This window comes from Odocoileus virginianus, chromosome 8 (genome assembly GCF_023699985.2).
Source record: "Odocoileus virginianus isolate 20LAN1187 ecotype Illinois chromosome 8, Ovbor_1.2, whole genome shotgun sequence".
NCBI classification, from domain to species: Eukaryota; Metazoa; Chordata; class Mammalia; order Artiodactyla; family Cervidae; genus Odocoileus; species Odocoileus virginianus.
The window spans coordinates 16,712,185-16,728,517 of NC_069681.1; the positions used below are offsets into that span (position 1 = coordinate 16,712,185).

Genomic DNA, 16,333 nt, shown 5'->3' on the forward strand with positions numbered 1-16,333 from the left:
CAGGACCACCACCCAGATAAACTACTTCCAAATTTCTGACACATACAAACTGTGAGGTTACAATTTTGTTATTTGAAAATCACTGGTTTGGGGATGATCTATTATGCAAGAACAGATAAGAAAAAACAGAGCCTGTTTTACATCCTCTCTGAAATATGAGCAGTCTTTAATTCCTGACTAGACCCAACCAAAACAAACGCCAGTATTTTCTGAGCTAATCACTGGCTGGCACTCTTTGAAATTACTTTTTTTAAATTAAAAGCTAAAGGCTTTGGACTTTTAATTATAACTTTATCAAAATTCTAAATGGTTTAATGGCTCTGATTTAGTCTTTTTAATGTATAGGCTGGGAAGACAGATCATATGATATAGGTGGTTTGAATGTGTGAATATTTCATGTGTTCTGTCTATATAATTGCCTTCCCTCCCTCTCTCTGCCTCTATCTCCCTCTTCCCACTAAGTAATTCTAGCGAGGATGAGAAAGGGGCTAAGGAAACTGAGGTACACTGAAATTTAGAAACTTGGATCAGCTTATATAGCTAGTAAGGAGTGGAAGCAAGATTCAAACCAGACAGTCTACTTTCAAATTCTGTGCTCATAATCATTCTGCTATGCTGCCCCTCAGAGTGTGTGTGTGATCACATTTCAAGAAACAGGCAGAAGTTCGCAAATTCACCAGAATGTTTACATACATAGTCTACTCCTTGACTGATATTTCCTCCCATGGCACTTAACCTGTTAATAGTTAAATTATCAACTGTTCTATGCAATGAAGATTGACATCTTCACATACACACATATACGAACTGGGACACAAAGGACAGTGTAGGCTTTTCTGAAGAAGAGTACCAGATAGCACACACATAAACAGTGGAATTCAAGTGAAATATCTTTAGATCGCTTTATTATATGCAAATATCATGCCTAGTAAACAATCTACAAATCAGTTCCTCAGAGGTATTTAGTGCAACGATAAACACATCACTTTTTACTGTGTTTACTTAAAAAGGAAAAAAAAATTAATCCAAATCACATTGGGAGATCTTTATTAATTTAAATTGACATTGTTAATTTTGTCTGCCAAGTCCTTAGTAAATATACCCTTATTTGATACAAACTTACAGGCTCTCAAACAGGATCATCATGACAACTAGAAGTTATCAAGAGTATTGTAATGATTAAAATAATGTTCAAATAATTCACAAGTTACTTCACCGAAATACTTAAAATATTCTGGGGAGTGCTTGAAAGATCTGCTTATAAATAGTGACTGATATACTTAGTTAAGTATTTGGTGCTGAAGATAAACACTTCTTATATAAAACATTGTTTTAATACATTGCTCTACTGATGAAACTAGTTTATGAGATATAATACATTTCTAACACTAAAGAATAAAGCTTTATCTTCATATTTATTTTATTCATAAGACTCTTATCAATGAAGAATATTGTACCCAACAATAATAAACTGGCATACTGCAATAATAAACTGGCATATTCTGTAAAAGTGAAAAAGAAAGCTGCAACAGAACAAACTAGATAACTGCCTTACACATTCTTTATACAAACAGCCCCTTTCGAACAGAAATAAACGCAGACCAAACGCTTTTAGTTTTTATGCCTAGGTGGTAATTACAAAGCTTCACACGCTGAAGAGAAAAGGAACAATAGTAATACAGAACACAGTATTTTTAACAATTATAACACATTTAACATCCTCAGTCAACCACTGGATTCTCAGATCAGATTGGCAACTGAAATTTCACATCCACCTGGGCTTGCTTGGCTAAGGTCACTATCTCAGAAAGCTTCACAACCTGAAAGGAAAAGAAAACAATCTTGTCTCTATTTTCACAAAAACACAGAATCAGGACAATTGGTCAATGTGAAATTAACTACATCTTCAATCCTTTTCATTTAAAACATCTGGGCTATTCTGACATTGTTATAAACCACTTCACAGTCTCAGAAGCATTTGCCACTCTGGCATGCATCCATGCTAGGTTGCTTCAGTCATGTCCAGTGCTTTGCGACCCTATGGACTACAGCCCGCCAGGCTCCCCCATCTGTGGGATTCTCTAAGCAAGAATACTGGAGTGGGCTGCTGTGCCCTCTTCCAGGGGATCTTCCCAACCCAGGGATCGATCCCGTATCTCTTACCTCTCCTGTGCTGACAGGCGGGTTCTTTACCACTAGTGCCACATGGGAAGCCCTTGCCACTCCTAGGAGGATAGTCAAATCTAACACTTCATAACCTGCATGTTATAACCCACACTAGATTTTATTCACATATATAAAATCAGAAGGTATTAAATAGATACATATCTGATATATGTATCTACCTCTTTTTCACTGCCCAAATTATATCTATCTTTATTTTTTTCCTCTTTTTAAATTGAAGTTTAGTTGTGTTAGTTTCAGGTATACAGCAAAGTGATTCAGTTATTCATATATAGATTCTTTTCCAGATTCTTTTCCCTTATAGATATTGAATATAGTTCCCTGTGTGATACAGCAGGTCCTTGCTGATTATCTATTTTATATGTAATAGTGGATATATATTAATCCCAAATTCTTAATTTATTCCTCCCCCCCTCCCTTTCACCTTCGGTAACCCTAAGCTTGTTTTCTATATCTGTGTCTGTTTCTCTTTTGTAAATAAGTTCATTTGTGTCATATTTTAAACTCCACATACAAATGATATCATATGGTATTTGTCTTTCTCTTTCTTACTTACTTCACTTAGTATGATGATCTCTAGGTCCATCCATGTTGCTGCAAATGGCATTATTTCATTCTTTTTTATGGCTGAGTAGTATTCAATTGAATATATGTGTATATATATATATATATATTATATATATATATACACACTACATCTTCTTTATCCATTCATGTGTTGATGGACATTTAGGTTGCTTCCATGTCTTGGCTACTGTAAATTTGCTGCTATGAACACAGAGGTGCATTTATCTTTTCCAATTACAGTTTTCTTGGATACAGATATATCCAAGAGTAGGACTGCTGGATCACATAGTAGTTCTATTTTTAGTTTTTTGAGGAGCCTCCATACCGTTTTCCATAGTGATTTCACCAATTTACATTCCCACAGAAAAACTGTGGGACGTTTCCCTTCTCTCCACACCTTCTTCAGCATTTGTTATTTATAGACTTTTTAGTGATGGCCATTCTGACTGGTGTGAGGTAACACCTCATTGTAGTTTTGCATTTCTCTAATAATTAACAATGTTGAGCAATTTTTCATGTGCATGTTAGCCATCAATCTGTATATCTTCTTTGGAGAAATGTCTATTTCCATCTGCTGCCCTTAACTATCTTTGACAATAGAAATAGTGACTGTCTTAGCTGGATGCTACACAACGGCAAAGCACATTTAAATAAATGTTTGGGGAATTCCCTGGTGGTTCAGTGGTTAGGACTTTCACTGCCAGGGCCCAAGTTCAATCCCTGGTCAGGGAACTAAGATCCTGCAAGCCACATAGCATGGCCATAAATAAATAAATAAAAGCTTATTTTAAAAATATGTATATAATCCTAGAATGTTGGGATAGGAGCCTGAATCTGGAAGTTACTATTTTACTTTCTGTCAGTAAGTTAACAATTATCAACCTGAATTCCAATGTTCTCTATATAAATCTATCTGATAATATTCAGCTGGTACCATACAAAATGTACAAATTAAACATATCTAAAACAAAACAACAAATTTAGCTTCTCTCCTCTCCAGCAGAATAGTTAAGAGAAGGTTTTAAAGTTAAACACCTTGAGTTCAGATCCCACTCTGATGTTTACAACATGTGATCCTAAATAAGATTAATGTATCGAGCTTTTGTTTCTTTATCTATAAAAGTGGATATTGTATCACCAAACTTATATTAAGTCAGGTAATAGGGGAAGGGGAAAAAAAGGCTTAGCATTGCATGCATAATAAATAGTAGCAATTGCTAACATTATCATATTATTAATACTGTCATGACTTCCATAACCACCTACTCACTAGAAAAACACTACAGACATAACTTAAATCAACTGTTCACTTTGATCTTTCACAGTCTATTTGATCAAGCTCCTACTGATACTTATCCTTCCTCTCCATGTCCAAAAAGCTTTTCCTAATTCAGGCTCTCACTGCAAATAAGCATATTTTCAGAGAAAAGTTCTAACCTATTCATTCCCTTCACCTCACCTCATATCTAATTACTGAACTAGCCAGACTCCTACTATCCCTCACTCTTTCCTTCAGCAATTGATTCCACATCTCAATGTCAAAACAGGCTTTCTGAAACACTTTCTCCCTACCAGACCCTTACTCAAAATCTTAATTTAAACTCAGGATTGTATATAAGTTCACAATGAACTGTCTGTGAACCTCAGATAAGAATCAGAAGTTCTCATTTAGAAACATCTCTGTTTCCACTACAGAGTATTCACCAAGAAAGATATAGTGTTAAATGAAAGAAATGAGGTAAAATACATGTTACCATGATGTAATGTGGGAAAGTGGAGAGATATATGCATACACATACATACAGTATTTGTGTTTTTAAAGAAAGTGAAAAGATGAACTAAGAAATTCTAATTAAAAAAAAAACAACTGATTACCTATGGGGAAGGAAGAAACAGTAGTAGGTATAAAGGCTAGCTTCTCTGAATATATCCTGTTTTATAGTTTGACTTTGGAACCATGCAAATATTTATAACAAAAAAAATTAAGCAATTACTTTAAAATAAAGAAATGAAACTGCTTCAGAGTGGGATAAAACAAAGAACTATTTCACAGGAATTTTAGAATCCAGCAAATCTTGGGAAATACTTCAAAGGACAAAAAGAACTGTAGATACAAATCTACTACTCTACTTTCAGTAGGTATATTGTTGGTATTATTATTCTAAAACTGTTTTGTTTGTATTGAGGGACAAAGCAATAAATATTTGTTAGCATGGAATGGAAAAAAAAAAACAAAGAAACATATCAGATAAGAAAAAAAAACAAACTGTACTCCTGGATTTGGAAATATCAGTATGTACTCATGTATTTCTCTCTTTAAAAAACACATATTTTTCTAGACTTGTAACAAAAAAATCTAGAAACCATGAACAACCCAAAAGTTATAAGTACCCTTAAGGTTTAAATTGTGATGTCTAAACACCATTTGGCTGATTTCAGGTCAGCAGGAAGAAATGTAAAGATGAGCCTGAAACATCTCATTACACCAGAAAGCACATCATAGGACACATGAGGACTCAGGAGTCAAGGTGAAGAGGTTCTCACTGACCACAGATGGGATAATCTAAGAATCAGTAAAAATAACTAAAATGCACTGAACCACGTCAAATGTATTTAAATCCATGAGTTCAAAATAAGATGTGTATGCATGCATGCCATGTAACACACAACACATACCTAAAAACAAAAACTAAGAAACAAAAAAGCCTGGGTCACTTTCATAGGCCATAATGGAGGCACTGATACTATCAGCGCCTTAGCATCATCAACTCATATATCTCAAACAATTTATGCAAATTCAAAGATATTTTAAATACCTAAGCAAAATCATTTAAAATTTACTTATCAATAAAAGCAAAGAATCAAGTAAGTATCCAGCTTTTTCTAGGCAAAATGTGCATCATGACAATAAAATAACTGATACAAAAAAGTTTCACTTTTTATATGTATTCTATATAACAAATAATCACAAAATTAGAAAATCACCACTTTTGCACAAAATGCTGCATCTAAGTTATCAGTGTCAAGGACTGCTAGTATTATCTGATAAGTTACTTGACATTTATATACCTCTTTATGGAATTATACAAAATCACCAATAAAATATTCTTGCTCCCCGCTCCTCAAAATCAAATACATATACGATCAAGCCTATAGACTGAACTACCAGTTTACAGGAAGTATAGGAGCAAAGAAACCTGTTAACACATTACTGACCAGGGCATTTTTTGCAGAAACTAATGCCTGTGGCCAGCAATATGTTAGGTAAGTTAATACTGAAACATTCCAGCAAATAATGCTCAGGTAAGAATGTATTAACACACTTCTGGTCAAAAAACTGTTAAATGACACCCCATAGACACAATCATTAAAATCCAGACTATAGGAAACACGACTACAGCCTGTTTTCCTTCAACAAATAAACTTCAAAAAGGGGGTGGGGGGCTGGGGGGAGGGAGAGAATCTATAAGGAGAAATTTAGTGATATATTAACCAATTGCAAGCACAGATTTATTTTGATCCTAAATCTAACAAAGAACGTAGGCAAAATATATTTAAGAAAATCAGAGACGTTTCAACACTAACTCGATTCTTTTTTATAAAATATAAACATAATACCACTAGCCCATCTGAAATAAATAACAATAATTCCTTTATATCATCAATACTTTTGTCTTTTATAGGTACATGATGGTATGTATGAAAAGATACAGTGTCTGAGATTTGCTTCAAAAAAATCATAGGCAAGGAAGTAGGTAAAAATTAGATGAGACAAGGTTGGGCATGAGTTGGTAACTGTTTAGGATGTTGGGATATGGGATATGATAGGTATATGGGATTCAATACTCCCAGAAAAACTAATTATTAGCAGTATTAGCTGTTCACTTAAGAATCTAAATGCTTATAAACCTTTCAGACACTGCAAATTTTTCCTTAAATCAACATAACCCATTTACCATTTTAGCAGCTTCGTCCAAGTCATCACAAGCAAGAATTTTAAGTCCACTGTCTGCTATCAGTGCCTTAGCATCATCAACTCGTGTACCTGGAATTGATTTACGCAAATATAAAGATGCTTTAAAAACATACAAAAAATCATTTAAAATGTTTGTCACAATATACTACAAATATAAAATTTCAACCAACTTCTGTCATTTAATACAAATGCTTCTAAACCAAAGAAAATACTGTAAAAAATCTGGAGCTATCTTGTAAAATACTTTGCCTTATCACATTAATGGTAATTCAGACAAGTCAGAACTCAAGATAATGCATAGCAAATAATGTATCAACTTATACCAAACAAAACTATCAACAATTTTGTCCCAATGTTAGATTTTTTTTAAACTCACATTTAAAAAATTCTCTATTATACACTCTCATTTTAAAAATACAGCTATTTAAAATTAAAATTTAAATGAACTAAACTCCTTGAAATTATGAACTTTTAATCACGAACTTTTAAAAGTTTAAATAAAAGTTTAATTATGAACTTTTAGAGTTAGTGAAACAATTACAAGATACCTTTTACACTCACCTTGTAACCGTACCACAATAGGTATTTTAATTTCCAAATCCTTTACTGCCATGACTATACCCTGTGCAATAACGTCACACCGCATGATTCCTCCAAAAATGTTGACCAAAATAGACAGTACCTGTCAATAAAATGTTTGGGGAGGTTAAAATTTTAAAGGAATGACTATTTTTCCTTCCTTCTCAAGAACACACTCATATCTGTGCCTTGTGAGTGTGCTCAGTCACCTCAGTCGTGTCTGATTCTTTGCGGCCCTGGGACTACAGCCCACCGGCTTCTCTTCCATGGGATTCTCCAGACAAGAATACTGGACTGGGTTGCCATTTCCTTCTCCAGGGGCTCTTCCCGACCCAGAGATTGGACCTGCGTCTCCTATGCTTCTGCATCGCAGGCAGACCCTTTACCGCTGAGCCCCTGGGGAAGCCCTCTCTGTGCCTTAGAGAAGTTAACTCCAGGGAGACATCTTCAGACCGAAGAGCCGCACTCTCTGCGTGCAGCTCTCGTCACTGAAGTCAGGCAGTCCACCGCCCACCAAAATTCCTTCGCCTCCGTGGGTAATTCCAACACCTAGTCCACAGTTTCTTCTCTCCTGCTCCACATTAACAAGACCTCCTGATGCCATTTACTTGTTTCCTGTTAAGCATAGCCATTAGCAACATGACTAGCCCAGGCCATGTGGTAAGACAACATTAGATGCAAGATCTCCAACTTAGTCCTCATTATCATCTCTTCATTTTTCCCCATCAACTCTACCAACTTTTCACAAACACCAGGTCCTCCAAAGCACTCAAAAAGTGTGGCCACTCCTGAATACATGTCACATCCAAACCTCAGGACTTATTTGGGTCAGCATTCTTTCATTATCACACTGATGGTCAGGCCACTCTGATTCTCCCAGTTTATCAGTTCTGTCTTCTGTCTTTTATAGCACTACATTCAATTCATCAGCCTCATCACACTATAAAAGGCCTTGAAGGAAAAAAACATGTGTTCCTAAATCCAAGCACAGTGTCCAATACAAAGGGACATATGTATACAGCTACTTCAGTGCTATCCACATTGTCACCCTGGGCTCCTGGCCTGCTTCCAACTCCAATGCCCCAGCACAGGAACTCTTCATATGCTTTTCTCCATTCTTGTACACAGGCCTAAAAAGCCATGCTTAGAAATATAATTAGAATTCTAGTTCGTATTATTGGGATTCCCTGGTGGCTCAGAGAAGTAGTCAACAGTTAGGTAATTAGATAATGCTCTGCTTTTAGAGTTTTTGCCAAAGGAAGCAATAGGAATATAGTTCTAATAAAATTTATTTTTTAAAAAATAATTATAAAACTAAAGAAACAAAGCACATTTTGTATCTCATTTTAGTTTAATGCTCTTTATAAAGTTGAATATGGCAAATAAGTCCATAGACTCAAAGGGAAAGAGCAATTAAAAAAACAATTTTATTAAACAATTCTAGAATCTAACACCAAGAAAAAATACACAGCCCTATCAATAACAAACATTTATTAATGACCTATGTATGCTCAACAAGTAAAACTATGTACTCTACTAATTAATCAAGTTACTTCTTACCATTCAAATCTAAAACATAGGTTCTGCCCTTACCTTTTTATCTGAAGTGATAAGTTTAAACGCTTCTGTTACTTGATGGACTGTGGCACCACCACCAACATCAAGAAAGTTGGCTGGAGTCCCTCCATGAAGTTTTATTATATCCATTGTAGCCATAGCCAAACCAGCACCGTTCACTATCAAGAGAGGAAAATGATGTGTATAAGCAACATAAAGAAAATAAGATTAACCAATCCAACTCTAACATTAAGAACACATGGTACCTAGACAGCCTATATTTCCATCAAGGCCAATGTAGTTGAGATCTGCCTTAGCTGCATCTTTGTCCCTTTCATCTTCCTGGGTCCAGTCCTGCAGGTCAAAGATTTTCTTCTGACGATAAGCTGAATTAGAATCAAAATTGATCTTTGCATCCATACACAGCACTTTAAAGGAAAAAAAGAAAGTGATTTTAATTTCAAGATAGACAAAAAAGAAAAAAACCACTATATAATAATCAAATGTTTTTTTACTTTAGGGGAAAAACACATTTTGTTACTTACTGAAAGTATTTCAACTCATGTTCACAACTAATTCAAACTATCTCCTGAATAAGAATATGTCAGAATTTAAAACTATCCCATCAAAGTTACTGCTTCTACATGTGTCCTAAGCAACAGATAAAGAAGAAAGAAAAATCTCAAAAGCATTTAATGTTCTTTTTAATTACCAAGAAATAACAGTCCATGCTCTTAGCTAACTCCATTGCTTGGGTTCTGGGTCCCAGCTCAAGGGCATTGTCACAGCAATTCTGCTTTTCCAGCACCATAAATTCCACTCTACTTTTCCATGGGCTAATTTAAACTGGCTTGCAAAAAAAGCCATTCTCTTCCCCACCTAATAGAAAGAAGAAACTCTTTAACCCGCTACCTCCCCACTTACTCTCCTCTTCCTATACAGCATTATTCACAGAAAAAGTTGTCTGTTTAAACCTGGGGTCAGCAAACTATGGTCCATGGACCAGATTCAGTCTGTGCTGGTTTTTTAATGGCCTGTGAGCTAACAAAGGGTTTAACATTTTTATGAATAAAAAGTTAAAAAGAAGAAAAAGAAAAGGTAAAGGAAGAAGGAGAAAAACAGCAGCAACTGAGACTATACATGGCCCACAAAGCCTGAAGTACTCATTATCTGCCAATACCTGTGCTTAACTCACTGTACCAGGTTTTCCTGCTGCCATTCTCTCTTAAATTCACTCTAATCAGGCTTTTACCTGCAGCACTCTACCAAAATGGTCCTTATGAAGGCTAATTGTCTGACTTCATCTTTCAGTATTTTATCCCTTCCTTGCTCCAATCTAACTACAACATTCTCCTTACTCCTGAACGGACAGAGGTGAAAAGAACCAAGCAGTTTCAGCTGCTGCCCAAAACAAGAGACAAAGTTTGGAGTCAGCCAAGTTAACTAACAACAAAAGCCAAGCATTCTTTCAGAAGAAGAAGACAGAATTCAGCCTCCCAAAATGTCCAGTATAAAAACTGCTAGATCTCTGAAGAAACAGGGAAACGTAAGCAATAGTAAAAAAGGAAAAGCAGTCAAAATAAACAAAACCCAAGATGACCCAAATTTTAAATTATCAGAGAACTGTGAAACAGCATTTTTAAACACATTTAAAATGACCTAAAGGAAAATATGTTCATAATAAAGCACTAGGTAAAAATATCAGCAGAAAATAAAACTATGAAATGAACCATACTGAAAATCTAAGCTGAAAAGTACAGTATGTGAAATCACTGGTGAATGATAATATGTATGTTTCTTAGACTGTAATGCTTCATTCAGATCCCTTGTATTTTCATAATCACTTACAAATTTACAAATTGTGGCATATCTATATATGCCAGGATTACAAACATCAAAGTAAATGTTTTAGAAGAATATTTCAGTAAACACGAAAAGTGCTCAAGATACGTCAGCAAAAAAATCTGTGTATAACTTTATAGTCAGCCCTCCATATCTACAGCTTTGCATCCATAGATTCAACCAACTACAGACTGTGTAGTACTGTTGTATTAGTTACTGGGAAAAAAAAAATCTTCATATAAGTGGACCCTCACAGTTCAAACGCATGTTTTTCAATGATCAACTGTATATCTATTTTTTTTTTAATGAGGATGACATGGCCAAGTAACTAATCCTTAGTAGGCCTCCGAGGCATACAGACTCAAGAAGATCAAGACAGGTTCACTCAGCTGAGGGTGATTCTCCAATAAAAACAACCTGAGGTGAAATACCTAGGAAGCACATTTCCTAGGCCTGAGCTCTGTTAACAGTCAGTAGAACCAGCCACTGACAACTCTGCTAACTAAGCAAGAGTATGTGTAATACCAGTAAACAGAGCCCACACCCAATTCATAGTGTTCAAAAGAGGGAAAGCTTTTAAGAGATGTACATATTTGGTTTTTCCCCCTAGAAATCACAAATACCAAATTAATTGCCAAAATCACTAGGCCACAATTAATTTTCTGCTCAGAGATTTCTTTCAACTGATTTAAAGTCCACAGGTAAAATAATCACCCGGCATCCTGGTGAGACTAAAATCAATTCACTCTCCTTTATTCAGGTTTCACTGACTTTCTGCCATGTGCTATGCTGTGCTTAGTCACTTAGTCGTGTCCACTCTCTGTAACCCCATGGACTGTAGCCAACCAGGTTCCTTTGTCCATGTGGATTTTCCAGGCATGAATACCAGAGTGGGTTGCCATGCCCTCCTCCAGGGAATCTTCCCAACCCAGGGATTGAACCCAGGTCTCTCAGCATTGCAGGCAGATTCTTTCCTGTCTGAGCCACCAGGGAAGCCTGAGTTTCTGCCATGACCCTTCATAAAATGACGTGCATGGTTCTGAGAAATAACTGTGCCTGAGATCACTGTTCCTGGCAGTGGGAATGGCCTGGGTTTGTTTTTTTTCCCCCCAAATTTGGTAATGGAGGGTCAAAGCTGTGATAAACTTACATGTATTATTAACCTTTTGTACACCGTTAGAATTGAGGCCCATAAGAGATCTGAAATTCAAATAATGCAACTTCTAAGACTACAGAGAAACTCTACCTGTTCCTATGAAAAAAAAATCCAAACTTCCCTGGCTGAAAGAATTTAAACTGTATCTAGAATTCATAACCTCTTGTTCAATGAAAATAGTCAAGAAATTAGCAAGAACATTACTTTCTTTGAATTTCTAACTCAGATAAAAGAATCTGACTTGGGACTTCAGTTCTCTACGTCCTTTGGACTTTATCACATTTGTGTCTTATGTCTCAGGTGTGTCTTTATGCAGTTTACTATTAAAGTATTTCAGAGAATTTTAATGCTACATAATCTAATCTCTGCAATCAAAATCACTGCAGATAGTGACTGCAGCCATGAAATTAAAAGACGCTTACTCCTTGGAAGGAAAGTTATGACCAACCTAGTCAGCATATTAAAAAGCAGAGACATTACTTTGTCAATAAAGGTCCGTCTAGTCAAGGCTATGGTTCTCCAGTGGTCATGTATGGATGTGAGAGTTCGACTATAAAGAAAGCTGAGTGCCGAAGAATTAATGCTTTTGAACTGTAGTGCTGGAGAAGACTCTTGAGAGTCCCTTGGACTGCAAGGAGATCCAACCAGTCCATCCTAAAGGAAAATCCTGAATATTTACTGGAAGGACTAATGTTGAAGCTGAAAGTACAATACTTTGGCCACCTGATTCGAAGAGCTGACTCATTTGAAAAGACCCTGATGTTGGGAAGGGTTGAGGGCAGGAGGAGAAGGGGACAACAGAGGATGAGATGGTTGGATGGCATCACCAACTCAATGGACATGGGTTTGGGTAAACTCCGGAAGTTGGTGATGGACAGGGACAGGTGATGGTGTGTTACGGTTCATGGGGTTGCAAAGAGTCGGACACAACTGAGTGACTGAACTGAACTGAACTTAATCTAATCTTACCCATGAACTTCTGATACTCCAATAGACAACTGGACATAATCTGGAGTCAGAAACAGAAAAGAGTAAATTTTCAGAATTAAGCCTAACACTTTCTTAAACGGCTGATACTGGTATACTGTTTTGACCCATTTTGGAAATTTCTGGTGGTAAAAATTCAAACTACCTATAGATGCTCCCATAACATCCAAAGGAACATGGCTGGGACTGGAATGACAGCCTCAAAATCAGAACAAGACTATGCACACAGACAGCTAATCGCTGTCCCTCAAAACTTCCACAACCATCCTGATAGATCACAGGCTTAATGGCTGAGTTCAGTGGGTAAAGAAAATACCTGGAATGTTTGCGAGCAGGTGAGCAAATCCCCCACTCTGGATGTTTCCTTTCACAGTCAAAGGGCTCACTTAGTGTAACATCTGTCCCGTCACTGTCTCTTTACTTACTTCTTCCCAGAGGAAAGAAAGTAAATTAACTGTCTAGTTAATCTAGATATTATAAAACCAGACATGCATAATTTAGCTCAATCTTTCTTCCTTTTGGGAGTAAGCTTCCCACAGGGAACAAGGATTTCCAACTGCTATTCCCAAGGCATAGCCTATCCCTGAAAGTACTGCCCTGTTAAAGCCTCATATGTGAATAGATTTATTAAGTCTGTCTAATTGTAATTTAGCTGTCAGATCCATTTTAATTAGAACTCAGGCAGGGAAGACGGGCAGTCACTGGAAGATCTCTCAGAAACCCCAATGATAGCAATGGTATGACAAGCTATTTAAGCAATTCTATTCAAATAAATATGTATAATTTTATATTACCCTAAGTTTTCAGAGCATTACTAGGAAAGTAAGTCTACAGTCTACAAGCTTGCCTCTTAAAATTATTCAATTAAACCCATACAAATTAACAGGTATACTTCAATTCTCTGCAGCAGATATGTTCCAAAAGAACTGTGCACAAAGGAAATAATTCGAAATTTAGTCTTATTCAAAATGTACTATTTTAAGGAATACTATGATAATTTCCCCAAATGTACATACTATCTTGTCATATGGTAACTTAGTACAAAAGCAGACAAATATCTGTATTTCCTATTTTTTAAAATATTACTTTCAAAACTCAATATGTACCTCATAAATAAAACATATCAATCTGTAGATGTCTAGAACTACCCTGAGTACACTGATCCAAAGCCTCCATTCAAAATACATAATAAGAAGGTACTGTGAGAAATGTAGATGTGTTACCAGAGCCTGAGCTTGAACTCGTCTGTAAAATAAACCCTTCTCCTCTCCACTCCCACTGCCTCTGTTACCTTCTGTTTGGACTACTACTAAGCTTCTTAGCCTAAAAGGCTGCTGCTGTTTAGTCAATAGGTCATGCAACCCCAGGGATTGCAGCCTGTCAGGCTCCTCTGTCCATGTAATTTCCCAGGCAAGAATACTGGAGTGTATTGCTATTTCCTTCTCCAGGGGATCTTTCTGACCCAGGAATTGAACCTGGCCTCCCAGGTGGTTCAGTGGTAAAAAAATCTGCCTGCCAATGCAGGAGACTCAGGAGATGCAGGTTCAATCCCTTGGTCAAGAAGATCCACTGGAGAAGGAAATGGCAACCCACTCCAGTATTCTTGCCTGGGAAATCCCATGGATAGGAAAGCCTGGTGGGCTACAGTCCATGGGGTCACAAAGAATTGGACTGAGCACACAGCACACATATCTCCTGCATTGGTAGGCAGATTCTTTACAACTGAGCCACCAGGAAAGTCCCAGCCTAAAAGATTACCCTAACAGCTAATCCCTTACTACTCCAATGCTGATATACTACTCTCTACCCAAAATATCCCTGTCATACAACTGTGTCATATGTAAGAGTACAAATTCTGCAGTCCAGCTCTACCATTAGCCATGTGTCCCTGGGTAAGTCACGTAAACCTCTTGAAAACTCAGTCTCCTACCCTATAAAGTAAGGACAGTAATAGTACCTACCCTCACAGAACTGTTACAAACGTCTAATCAACTACAGGGTCTATATTTGAAAAGCTCTTACAATAGTGCCCGGCACAAAGTATTTGCTATGTTTTTGTTAAATAGAGGGAAAACATTTTTTAAAAAAGAAAAAACTTTACTGTAGGAAACCAAAGTATACTTAAAATGTCTCTTTTGTATGGTCAAAATTCAAAACTAAGTACTATGAAAGAAGAAACTGAAAACAAACCAAAACATGGGAGACAAGCTGAAACACAGTAGAGAGATTTTTCACAGACTAAGGAAAACAAATGTAAGGACAGAATTAAAATTAACAAATGAGGAACAAAATCAGAAGTCTCTGCAGAGCAGCAATAAACAGTAAGAAAATACAATGGCAGAAAAAATCCTATTCAAAATAGCAACAAAAAATATATTTCTACAAATAAGTCTAAAAAGAAATACCTTCCAAAAGATGCCTTATTTTAAAAAAATATAAATGGAAAAAAACTGTATTTCTAGTTGGAAAAACTGACTTCTAGAAAGATGTCAATTTTCCCCAACAATTTATAGGGATGATACAATTCCAATAAAATTCCAGCATGACTGGTTTTGAAACATGAAAAAAAAAGATTCTAAAGGTTGCCTAGCAATAGGAATTAGTAATTTGACATCCAAGTACCAAATGCAGGACTAAAGGCTTTAAGGAATCTGAGAATTTCTAAATCGCATGAAAGTTTAGACTTCTACAGTGCATATGCACACACACCCATGGGAACACTGGTTCAGATTCCTTGGTGACTATTACTTGCTTTCATACAATTTTCACTACATTTCTTAAAATTTGTCCTTGACCCACAACAGGTTAAGTAATGCCAATCTAAAAGAATAAATAGGTTAAGAACTGCCTCCCTAAAAAAAAAAGGAAAAAGAAAAAGTTTTATACAGATTAATTCTCCCACACAAATTATTAAAATTTCATTTTTAAAATGTGTATCAGCCTCACTCTTTAAAAAAACTTAATTAATTTTAGTTTTATAAACTACCTCTATAATCACAAGAGAATTTACTCCTTTGTCTTTATACAACCATATAAATGACCACCTAAAAATTGATTTCTACAATAATAAACAGAACTCATTAGAAGTACAAAAGTGAAAGAGTTCTACAAATGCTTAAGGAGATTAGAAATGTCCAAAGAAATGTGAAACAAAATCTAACAAATCACAGCAAGAGAAGCAATTAACGTGAAATATCAAGAAAAACTTAGGCTACAATAGAGCAGCTTGTATTTTTAGAATATCTATACAGGGAAGGGATGATAATTCAAAATCTGACTTACCTTTTAAACACATATAAAAGGAAAGCTGTCAAAGTAATAAGCCAACCTTTTTCCCCTAATATTAAAAGGATTCCAGTATCAAAATATACTCTTTGTATAAAAACAATCATGTCTCTGAAGTCTGAAACCTGGGGAGATTAAAATGGCTAATTCCCCCAAACTACAACTATTTATCCACTACCTCGCTAAATACTCTAATCCAA

At 36.0% G+C, this 16,333-nt stretch overlaps 1 protein-coding gene across 1 annotated transcript in view; it reads right to left on the reverse strand.

The window, feature by feature from the left end:
• Positions 1-888: 888 nt before the first annotated feature.
• Positions 889-16,333, reverse strand: part of SUCLA2 (succinate-CoA ligase ADP-forming subunit beta) — a 41,319-nt gene continuing 25,874 nt past the window's right edge. The window contains exons 7-11 of the mRNA XM_020876520.2: positions 9,130-9,291; positions 8,900-9,042; positions 7,289-7,409; positions 6,708-6,796; positions 889-1,820 (exon numbers count right to left, since the gene is read on the reverse strand). Of these exons, the coding sequence (XP_020732179.1) occupies positions 1,746-1,820; positions 6,708-6,796; positions 7,289-7,409; positions 8,900-9,042; positions 9,130-9,291 (590 nt within the window). The 3' untranslated portion in view covers positions 889-1,745. The remainder of the gene's footprint in view (positions 1,821-6,707; positions 6,797-7,288; positions 7,410-8,899; positions 9,043-9,129; positions 9,292-16,333) is intronic.